This window comes from Serinus canaria (genome assembly GCF_022539315.1).
Source record: "Serinus canaria isolate serCan28SL12 chromosome 7 unlocalized genomic scaffold, serCan2020 HiC_scaffold_29, whole genome shotgun sequence".
NCBI lineage: Eukaryota > Metazoa > Chordata > Aves > Passeriformes > Fringillidae > Serinus > Serinus canaria.
Genome location: NW_026108147.1, coordinates 2840238 through 2851368, shown reverse-complemented (window position 1 = coordinate 2851368; position 11131 = coordinate 2840238). Strand labels below are relative to the sequence as shown.

At 51.1% G+C, this 11131-nt stretch overlaps 2 protein-coding genes across 9 annotated transcripts in view; both read right to left on the bottom strand.

Annotated features, from left to right (window-relative positions):
• The window catches only part of UBE2F (ubiquitin conjugating enzyme E2 F (putative)), a 337630-nt gene that overhangs the window by 62601 nt on the left and 263898 nt on the right, over nt 1–11131 (bottom strand). The gene's annotated exons all lie outside the window — the stretch shown is intronic.
• On the bottom strand, nt 2735–9946 carry LOC103814580 (putative methyltransferase DDB_G0268948). Of its 7 annotated transcripts, none has more exons than XM_050987608.1 (7): nt 9863–9946; nt 8653–8780; nt 8122–8282; nt 6279–6522; nt 4866–4966; nt 4603–4740; nt 2735–3160 (listed from the first exon to the last, which is right to left on the bottom strand). In XM_050987608.1, the coding sequence occupies exons 2-7, from the start codon at nt 8761–8763 to the stop codon at nt 3070–3072; spliced, it is 846 nt and encodes a 281-aa protein (XP_050843565.1). In that variant the 5' UTR covers nt 8764–8780; nt 9863–9946; the 3' UTR covers nt 2735–3069. The 7 variants fall into 7 exon arrangements, 5 of the variants coding, with proteins under 5 accessions (XP_050843565.1, XP_050843566.1, XP_050843563.1 ...); XM_050987609.1 differs by lacking the exon at nt 9863–9946 and adding an exon at nt 9200–9298; XM_050987606.1 differs by lacking the exon at nt 9863–9946 and having other exon boundaries at nt 8653–9166.

The window sequence follows — 11131 nt, the reverse complement described above, 5'->3', positions numbered from 1 at the left end:
AGTGTAATACAACTCCAAACCAGCATAAATAAGACCACTTCTGTCATCCAAACAGGCACAGCTCAGCTGGAGTAGGGGGCACTTTGGCAGAAAATCCCAAGAGATGAAAAATAAATGTGAGAGAGGGGTGATCCACCACCAGCCACGGTCCCACACCACCGATCTCTGCCGAGACACTTTCGGGTCACCCGTCGGGTCACAGAGCAGCATCACATCCTCGTGGGACAGCTTTGGCTCCTGTTTCCCATGGCTGTGGCTTTTTCTCTCCCAGGTGTCATTTCTGTTTGGAGAAGTAAAGCGAAACCTCATCTCTTCTCACATGCAAAAGGAAATTCAGAGGCACCAAAGAGAAGCTAAAGCTGCGGGGTGAAGCCGGGCCATGAGCGCAGCCCCTGGCGCCCATGGTGGTGGGATGGAGGGATGAGGGATCTCCTGCTCAGATATTTGTGCCACCCCAGGCACAGCTGAGCCCCCAGGGGCCTGGCTGAGCAGCCCTAAGGGCTTTTTCTTCATAGGATGAAGCCCATCCTGGGCTTTGGTGCGTGTCTTGCCCGGCAATGTAATGTTCCACCATAGCCCAGCCAGGCATGGCTGCATTCACCACAGCTCCTCCAAACCATGCCAGGGCCAGCTCCTGCCCTGGAATGGAGAGTTCCCCAAAGCCAGCACGGGCTGGGGCATCACACCCTGCCCAACAGAGTCTGCAGGGCACTGGGGACCCACCACAATCATTGTTCCAGTCCCAGTGATGCCCTGTGAAGGCTGACCTGGAACAGAGGCCAGACAGAGTTAAAGAATAAAGCAGGGATTTATTAAAGGCCTCAGTGGATCCACCTTGGGCAGCACAAGAGCCCAGCCAGGGCTGCACCCAAGATGGACCCAAAATGGTCACAAAATGGACACCTGGTCACAGGGTCTCACACTTTTATAAGTTCTGCTCCATTTACATTTTGGAGTTAATTGTCCAATTACAGCTTTAGCCCATGCAGTCCCATCCTTCTTGTCTTTCTCTCTTCAGTCCACGTTGTTTATGCTCTTGGGCCTGAGATTTGGATCATTTGTCCTTGGTCCCCAGCTAGAGAAGGAATTGTTTTGTCTCCCTACTCTGTGCAGAGAGCTCACCATCCCCTGATATGAAGCCCAGAATTACACACTGGAGCAGCACAGGATTTAAAAAATAGAAAAGCTAAAACCTGAGGCATCACCAGCTGCCAATGGTGCTGTTCCAGGGAAGCGCAGATGGTGATGATGGAGCCCCTTCCTTGAGAGGCTGGAGCCCCTCAAGCTTGCTGGGAGTGAGAAATCCCAGGTGTGGGATTTCCAGGTAGGAGAACAAAAGTGAAACCTGCCTGGGCTGGCGTCAGCAGCGGGTGAGGCAATCGCTCTGTGGTGACTCACAGGCTCCTGCATGGCACCAGCCTGGGAAAGGTGCTCACCACAGGCCATGGCCCTGGCGTGGGTAAGGAAGAGCCCAGATGGCTCCTGGCCCCAGTGGGCCAGTCTGGGAGGAAGTGACTCCTGCTAAACTGAGTAGTCTGGGTAGAGAAGATAAAAAGAACAGAAAGCGTGCCCAAAACAAGCCAGGTTTAAAAATAAAGCCCCCAAACACTTGTTCCCCAGAGCCTTTTTGCCAGCACTGTAGGGACACGGGATGTCACCTCCTGCAGGACCCCCCCCCTGCCCTGGAATGTCTGCAGGGATGCAGCTCACAGGGACAAGCCCTGCCAGCAGAGCAGGCCCTGGGCATGGCAGCAGTGGTGCCAGCCTGGGCAGGAGAGATGCCTGGTGCTCACCCAGCAAGGGAGCCCTGAGAGCTCCTGCTGGCCCCAAGCCCAGCTGCACCTGGAGCAGCCCCTCAGGCAGTGACATCAGGGCCTGATCCAGTATTGACTGGGGACACAGAGAGCAGCCTCCCATCCATGATGGGCTTCCCACACCATAGCTGTCCTCCCGAGACCCCATCACCCTCCTGGGGGATCAAGTGGGGTCAAAACCTTTGCCCCCACCCTGGGCAAGCTGAGAGCAGACCCTGGGAGTCCAGGACCTCAGGAGAAGCACCTCCAACCCCTCTCAGCCCCCTCTGGGGCTGAGAGCAGAGGTGGCACTTCACCTTTTTTAATAATGCAGTGATGTAGAAGAGTGAGGGCACAGCCCTTCCCATGGTGTCAGGGAAGCTTTCTTGCCAAGGACAGGAATTACAGGAAAGGGAAAGATCCCTGGAGAGGGTGGGTCTGGACTTGAAATATCCAGAAAGCAAACAGGAGGAGACCTGTGCCAGGGTATGCCCAGCTTTGAGCCCTCATGTCTCTCCTTGCCCCTCCCGAAAAATGCAGCCTCTAATCTTCCTTTTGCAGTGTGGGTGGATGATAGGGCACAAACCTCAGCAGGGGCACTGCTCTCCTTCAGCAGTGATCCCATAAAGGCTCCTGAGCTGCTCTGAGGGGCCTCACTAGGGCCAAGGCACTGCTGGGGCAGGTAAGGTGCTGATACCTGCACCAGGGATGAGGGCACACTGTGGGTGAGAGCAGCTCCTTTCCAGAGCAGCCCCCAAAGAGAGTGCACAGCTCCTTCCTTAGCCAGGGCAGGGAATGGCCCTTCCTTCCCAAAACCCACCCTCCCCACAGAGCAGAGGGGCACTGAGAGCATCAGGACACTCAGTGTCCATGTAGCAGAGTTATTCCCACACCAGTGAGTGCTCCACAGCCCCTTTGTAAAACAGGAACCACAGGCAACATTTTCTCAGCTGGATTTTTAATTATAATTATTAATTGTGTAAGAAATGCAGTGAGTTTCTCAGCTGTTCCTGTGATTCTCTTCCCCACATATTAAACCAGCAATCCACAATGGGACACTTCCAGTGCTGAGGGAGCAGCACTGGGCAGACAGCAGGACCAAGGTGGACAGGAATCTGAGGGGCACAAAACCCCATCTGCTTTCCAAAGGAGACCAACATTTCAATCAGCAAAATCAGCAGTAATCCTCCCAAGGAGTAAGAGCAGTTACAAGCAGGGTTTTAGGAGACAATCCACCTTCCCCTTCCACTGTAGCAGATCAGAAGGGTTTGCTCTCTCAGCTCTCCTTGCACCCCAGCACACAGACATGCCTCACCAAGAACTCCAGCGGGGTCTCACGAGAGGAAACTCCCATTGTCTCCAGCATCCTGAAAGGACAAGCAGAGGAAGGGTCTCACCTGCCCAGACAGCTCCCACCTGATGTGGGGCAGCACCCAGACCCCTTCCACCCACAGCACACAAGGGGGATGGCAAATGCTTCCAGCTGCTGCACAAGGGTTGTTCTAGTCAGGGAATAAATGAGCAGCACCCCTTCCCCTTGCTGGGGATGAAACAGATGGGTGAGTGCTGGAGTGCAAGCCTGAGCTCCTCAGAGAGGGAGATGAATGCAGGGGTTGCATTAAAGCCTTTAGAGAAATTAAGATATATTAAACCACACAGATATGAAGCAGAAGGATAGGTTCAAGTTTTAAGTAAATAGAAGTGTGAGTTATAATTTTAAGTAAGTTTAAGCTTTAGGTTTTAAGTAAGTAGAAATACATTTTAAGTGCCTTAAGAAACTGTAATAGCTAGCAAAAGCCCTAAGGCCTAGTTCAAAGCTCAGCAACTTAGCCCTAGATATAACAAAAACATAGCAGAACCTTGCCACTAGAATAGAATTATTCATATAAAACAGATAAAACTACATATGAAATAGAACTATTCACATAGATAGATAAACTTTTAATTAGGAAAACAGATAATACATTTGCATAAATAGATAATATTATATAGGTAGTTTTTTAAGAACTGACACTACTTTTGTACTACTCCTGCACATTCGAATCAAGCTTAGATTGGTTTAGAAGAATGTTCTAGAATGGTGTTTTCAGTTGATTGGATGTTTTGTGAATAAAAAGCCCCTGTAATGGGGTGCAAAAGACAACAACAAAAACCACCACAACCACGACTATGAACAACCACAACAGAAGAAGAAGACGAAGAAAACAGAAGAAGAAAAGAAGGAGAAAGAAGAAAGAAGGCTGTGATCCCTACTGCTGCTCAGGACATTGGACTCTGTGCCAGGGAACAACTGTTGCTGCTGCAGTTCCTGCACAGAACCTGGGACTATTCCAGAGAGCAGCCTGGCAGGGGCTGCTCTTGCTTGGGACTCTGAGTCAGAAAGCTTTTAGCACTGACTTCAACACCTTGACCTCTCTGCCTTCAAGAGTGATGTATTCATGCAATGAAGAACCTTGGAGCACCCCACAACTGCTCGTGTCTCTTTGAAGACCCTAGACCCACTAAAGCTCGATGGGTGAAGATGCAACCACCAATATTTTTCAAGCCCTTTGCCAATTAATAGCAAGGTAAAGAAACTCAGCAAACTCTCGTGTCAGAGGTTTCATGGCACATCCTACTGCTACACAAGCTTAAAATCTAAGGTTCTGCTGTTGAACTCCTGACAAGTGTCCATCCCTGGGGGAACAGAGGGAGCACATCCCTGCACACTCCCCTGCAGCTTTGGAGGGGTCTGCACAAGCTCCCTCTGCATGCACTGTGCAGGACAGGTCCTCCACACCCTGCTGGTTTTCCCAAGTGGTTTTCTCACCTTTTTTCAGTCTCTTGGAGGAGGGATGTTGCAGCTGTAGGGTCCTTCTTCTTAAAGGTTTGATATGAAGAGGTGGACTCCATGTAACCAACCACACCCTCAACAGTCATGGGAATTGGGTCGTGGATATCAGTGATTCTGCAGGGAACATGGGCAAGAAAGGAGCACTGCAAAGTTAAATCTCAAAGGCAGGGGAACACAGACCACAGGTTCACATGATGGTGGATAAAATACCTGACAGCATCAAAGGTGGTTCTGCTCACCTCTTCTTGTCTGGGAATGGCAAGGCCTCAAAGATCTCTTTGTAGTCATCCAAGACATATTTTATTTTATCATTTGAGTATTTTAAAATCTCGTCCCAGCACTGTAAAGACAGTGTATTAAAAACAAACACAAAATCACTTGAAGGTCTCAGTAACTCAGGTTTGGGTTTGCATGTGATACATTCATATATGTCCTTTTTTTTTTAAGATTTGTTGCATTAAAATACACCAAAATCTTGCTTAATGTCTAGAATTCAAGGATACTATTCTAGAAATAAGGCTCCTGTCCTCCCTACACAGCTCTTACTCATAGTAGAAAGTCTCCTTTTATCCAATTGTTAAAACTTCCTTTGTCCAGAAAGATTCCTTAAAAAAGGCCTTCTTCCCAACACTTTCTGCTTCCCATTCTTTTCACTGGGATCAGTGCAACAGGAAAAGTCTCCTGGACAATACCAGCTCCCAGATCTGCCCTGGCACCCTTCTCACCCCCACCAGAGTCTGCCCTGTCAGTCTTCGTGTCCCTCTCCTCACGATCCAGCCAGCCCAGTGTGGAAGCCTCTAAATCCCTGCATTTACCCCATTCTGCATTAGGATTCCTCTTGCCACAACCCCTCAATCCCACTCCTCCCTCTCTGCTGTGGGATTCACGTTCTCTGAACCTGAGAGAAGCAATGGGAGAAGCAGAGAAAAGAATGATCAAAACAATTCTTCTCTCATTTGCTGTGCCTGTGTTGTGCCAAAGTAGAATGCAATATGGAGACTTTACCCAGAGTGATGGTGTTTTGTTTCCTTGGCCTGTCAGGGCCAAAAAGAACTGGGAGACTGTCACAGACATTTTATTCAAAATCCTTTCCTTAGGATCTTTTCACCTGAGAAGCTGACAGGCCTCAGAAATGAAATGTAAACAATGATTCTCTGCTGCTGTGGAATGCAACAGGTGCATCTGTGATTGGTCTCATGTGGTTGTTTTTAATTACTGGATAATCGCAGTCCAGTCAGTCTCAAGATTTTAATATCATTCCATTCTTTCTCCTTTCCTTTCAAGCCTTCTGATGAAATCCTTTCTTCTATTCTTTTAGTATGGTTTTAATATAATATATATCACAAAAAAATAAATCAGCTTTCTGAAACACAGAGTCAAGATTCTCATCCTGAAACCCCTGAGAACACCAGCACAGGGGACCATGGGGACTGGGCTGACAGTCACGAGATTCTGTGCAGTGGAGCTGAGTGCTTTGTGCAGATTCAGTTGAGATGTAGTGCAATATAACACAGCCCAATGCAGTATAATAAAGTAAATAATCATCCCTCTGATATCACTGGAGCCAGACACATTTCTCCCCACCATGGGGCCACCCTGTGTTTCTGATCCTCTGCACCCACTTCCCCCTCCCTGAGGTGTTCCCAGCTGACCTCCCTGAAGACTCTGGTGAGCTGCTGGGAGCACTGCCCGTGGCGCAGGCTCATGTCCAGGGTGTAGGTGCTGATGGCCACGCAGCCGCCGGGCCGCAGCACGCGCCGCGCCTCGCACGCAAAGCGCTCCAGGTGGAACCAGTGCGCGGCCGTGAACGAGGTCAGCACGTCCACGGAGCCCTCCGGGAACGGCAGCTCCTCTGCTGGGCACACGCTGAGGGAACAGGGGGAAAGCCACACGGTGCTGGGAAGGGGGCAAGTCTGAGCAAGTCTCACAGATATGTATGACCAGCAGAAAGGGTTTGGGATGTAGAGTCTGATGAAGGAATGTGTGGTGGTGTTCGCAGGGGTCCCAGGAGGAGGGAAGAGACAGAATCTTGACTCCGTGTTTCAGAAGGCTGATTGATTATTTTATGCTATATATTACATTAAAACCATACTAAAAGAATAGAAGAAAGGATTTCAGCAGAAGGCTAGCAAGGAATGAAGTGGAATGATAACAAAAACTCACGACACTCAGAGTCTGAGACAGCTGGACTGTGATTGGCCATTAATTAAAAACAACCACATGAGACCAAAGATGCACCTGTTGCATTCCACAGCAGCAGATAACCATGGTTTACATTTTGTTCCTGAGGCCTCTCAGCTTCTCAGGAGAAAAAATCCTAGCAAAAGGATTTTTCATAAAATATCATAGCTACAAAAATAGAGATGGAAGCAAGTTTTGATATAGAAGGAAAGAATTGCTGAGCCAGTCTTACTGGATAACCAGGGAGGCAAAGAGTGTTAGTTACAAGGGGGTTTTATGACTTAGAGCAAAGCATCAACCCACTTTGAACAAGATGTTTTTACCAAGCAGAAGGATAGCACAGGCAAACAAGGCAGCAAATCGTGCAAGTAGAAAAAAGTCTCAGAACTTTCCACTGCAAGAAAACTGAAAAACAACTTCTAGCTTAAACTGTAATATAAACTGACTTTTAGTGATTGGAGAACAGTGACATGAATATGGTAATTATAGGAGTTATGATAGGCTATAGATAATAGTTCAGGTATAGATTGGTTCTACTGTATGAAGATGCTCAGCAAAGAAAAGTAAATAATGCAATGTAACCAAACCAAAGGGTCTGCAGGCCTGCCTGCAGCTGGAGCTGACAGCTGTGGGCACAGCTCTGTCACCCACAACCCTGGGCTGCTGTAACCTATTGGATGGAATAAACTGCATTTGGAAGAGTCACCTGGAGTCCCACATCTCTCATTTCAGCTCTTACAACATGGGATGGGGAACTTGCAGAGCAGGACATGGAGCCAGAGGGTGTTTTGGGATGGTTTGGGATGCAAGCCCACAAAGTCTAGGATAATGCCTGTTCATACCAGGAATTCCATCAAATGGAATGTCTGGTGCCAGCTGGCTCTTACAACAGTCATACTCATGTCACCATGATATTTTCTGAAAAATCCCTTGGCCAGGATTTCTTCTCCTGGGAAGCTTCAGCTTCTCCCTGTTTTGCTGCTGATTTGGAGATTGGTCATTAAATTAAAACAATTCACATGCTGGATGAACAATCATGGTCCAGCTGTGTCGAGGCTCTGAGGAGTCACAGGTTTTTCTTTATCATTCTTACTAAGCCTTCTGATGTATCCTTTCTCTTTCTCTAGTGTAGTTTTAGTATAGCATTCTTTAATATAATATAATAAAATAATAAATCAGCCTTCTGAGAACATGGAGCCAGATTCTCATCTCTCTCCTCATTCTGGGGACCTCACAAAATCCACATACTCCCAAACCACCAACCTCCACGTAAGGACCTGAACTGTGCCTTTGGCTGAGCATGCTGACACTCACAGGTAGGAGATGTTGGGCATGCAGGGGGTGGCCCTGGCCTCCTGGATCTGTGCTTCACTGATGTCTGTGCCCACCACCTTCTTGAAGTGCTCCCCAAGGAAGTGGGTGCCTTGTCCAGAGCCACAGCCAACATCCACCGCCAGCTGAGCAGGGATGGCCTTCTGCAGGGAGGAGTGCACGTCTCTCAGTGGGCAGCCACCCAATTCCTGTGCTTTCACCCCATTCCTTCCCCCAGCACCCACTCAGGAACAGCCTTGGCGTGGCAGAACCTGTAGAAATCCTCTTCTGTTCCCCCATCTGGCCGTGAGCCCTGCTGCTTTATCCTTCCCTGAGGCACCAACCACAGTGACACTCCCAGCAAGGTAAACACTACCACCGCACAACTGAATACTCCTTGGATTTTTCCCTACCCACAATTAAATACTCATTGGATTTTTCCCCACCCACAGTTAAATACTCCTTGGATTTTTCCCCACCCACAGTTAAATACTCCTTGGATTTTTTCCTCCAGCCTGCCCATACCCCGCTCACCTTTTCCCGCAGGTAGGAGAGGATGGTCTGCTGCAGCTCTTTGCCCGGTGCAAACCTGTATTTCTGGTAGACGGCCGCATGCCCCCTTCCCTCGAACATCTGGGTGGCCATGCTTGGTGACCTGGCACCTGGGAGGAGGCAGCAAGCCGGGGATGTCACACAGGACCAAACTCCTGCTGCTTCCCCAGCCCAGGACCGCAGGCAGTGAAGCCTCCGGTTCCCGGCGGGGCCACGGGGAGGACTTTGCCCGGGAGGCTCCAGCAAGGCAGCGTGATCCCGCTCTCCAGGAATCCCTCCCACAGCCCAAAGCTCACCCCAGGAGCAAACCAGCGGCCTCTGACAGGAAAAGCTTTCCAGGCTTTTACACACCCCACAAGGAGTGTATAACTCCTTTGTTTTCCCCACCCACCTGGCTGTTTCCTCAAATAATTCACTGAGCAGTGAAGCAGGAAAACTACCAGTAAAACAGGGGGGCTTTTTTGCTGGCTGGATTTTTTTTAAAAGGAAATCCATTTTCTCCTATTAGCAACACAAGCACAACTCCCACCTTAGGCTTTCCCAACCACCTGCTGCTCTTTGGCCCTTCCCAAGGGAAACAGCCACTCAAAGTCTTTCACTTAGGGCACTCAACCCATCAATGCGAGCGGGACCCTTCGGCCTGGCCGCAGCTGAGCCAGGGGAGAGCCAGGGGAGAGCCAGGGGAGCCGCTCCAGCCCCGTGCGAGCCCCGGTGTCCGCAGCCCCGGGGAGAGCCAGGGGAGCCGCTCCAGCCCCGGGGAGAGCCAGGGGAGCCGCTCCAGCCCCGGGGAGAGCCAGGGGAGCCGCTCCAGCCCCGGTGCCCGCAGCCCCGGGCGCTGTCCCCCCGCAGCCCGGGCCCGTCGCGCCGCCCCGGAAGGCTCCGGCCGTTCCTGTTGGTGGCGGTGCCCGAGCAGGCGCTGTCCGAGCAGCGGCAGCTCCCGGGACTCAGCACCGACCCCAGGCACTGCCAGGAGGGCTCTGTGCCTTATTTTCCGGAGAAGGATGTGTCCGAGGCGGGTTTATGGAGCGATACGGAAATGCATCGGGAGATCGAGGGTTGTTCTGCCTCCATGCAGGAAGAGATGCTCCAGCAGCTCAGGGCTGGAGCTCCCGGCCGGGAACAGCAGCGCTGCCAAAGCGCTCTCTGCAGGGATCCTCCCGAGCCTTCTCCCCGCACCATTCCCGCTCCTTACCGGGCAGCCCCCGCAGCAGCCGCTCCCGGCGCCTCCCAGTCCGGAGCCGCGGGGCCGGGGCCGGCGAAGGCGGGGGAAGGCGAGGGATGGCCCCGGCACCGCCCCCGGTACCGCCCGCCCGGTGCTCCCCTGCCCATGAGGCAGCTTCTACAGGTTCGATCCCACCGAGAGCCTGGAGCCGCAGACACAGCTCTGTGGTTGCTGATCACGTAGTTACAGCTTTCAAAATGCCCACGGACCCAGGGAATGCTCAAGCAGCCTCCACATCTCGAGAAGCAGATGAGGAGCCCAGGGGATGCTACAAGGTAGCCGAACAGGATTCAAATGCTGCAGGCAGCCCAAGCCATACCTACAGAGCTCTGGCTGCGTTGAAGTCCCCTCCTGGTGTCCAGCAGAAAGAGAAAATGCAGCAAGAGCCCCCAAGAGCAGCACTTGGAGAGCTTAGAATGTTGTGTTGGTATTTCAGACCTAGGCAGTTTGCCCTGATTCGGGGCAGGATTTTACCCCTTCAAAAGAGACCGGAGAGGGGAGGGAGAAGGGAATTCCCACAGCAGTGACTATTTTAGGGAAGTGCATCCCTGCCCCTGCAATTCCCGGATCCTTGCAATGGCAGCAGCAGTGCCTGGCGACGTCCTGGTGATTGCTGTGCTCCAGCACACAAAGGGCTGGAGGGGAAATGAAGGCAGGCAGGGACAGGCTCAAGGGCAGAGGAGGAAGCCTGCAGAGGAGAGAGCCCTTGGTTTGCAATCCTGCCTCGCCCTCAGCTCATCCGGCCAGAAATCCTTCCTGTGGAATGACCGATGAGCAGCACTGGGGCTGAGAGCAAAGCCCAGCACTGGGGGCTTCTAGAAACAATAGCAGCAAGTCCTTCTCCCTCCACTTCACCTTTTAATTAAGGAAGCTGGGAAATCTGGGGCTGGGGCCAGTGTATTAAATGAAATTTAGAAGTCACCTGAGGATCTGTGGCCGAGCAACCTGAGATCTCCCACTCCCCACACAGGGGCCGGATCCACTGCTGATGAATTAACAATTCTGGAATTAAAGGAGGGAGAGAAATGTGAGCTCTAAATGATCTTATTTCACCTTTCCTTGCATGCACTCTGTGGGCATGAGGATGTAATGGCTGATATTATTATATCTGCTGGCACAAGCAAAAGTCCAGTGGCGTCAGGAAGCTGCTGTACTAAAATTAAATAACTCTTGGGATGTGCATGGCCAAACCAGACTCAGAGCAATTGCTCTGGGTCTGGCTGATGCCTGATGGGCTGC

What these genes read in the sequence shown, in the direction of transcription:
- LOC103814580 (XM_050987606.1), bottom strand. Translation starts at nt 9,165, where the DNA reads ATGGATTTCCTTTTAAAAAAAATCCAGCCAGCAAAAAAGCCCCCCTGT. An exon ending in TCACCAGAGTCTTCAGGGAG is followed by an intron (nt 4,967 to 6,278) that starts GTCAGCTGGGAA and finishes CTGTCTTTACAG; the next exon opens with TGCTGGGACGAGATTTTAAA. An exon ending in CCATTCCCAGACAAGAAGAG is followed by an intron (nt 4,741 to 4,865) that starts GTGAGCAGAACC and finishes TGTTCCCTGCAG; the next exon opens with AATCACTGATATCCACGACC.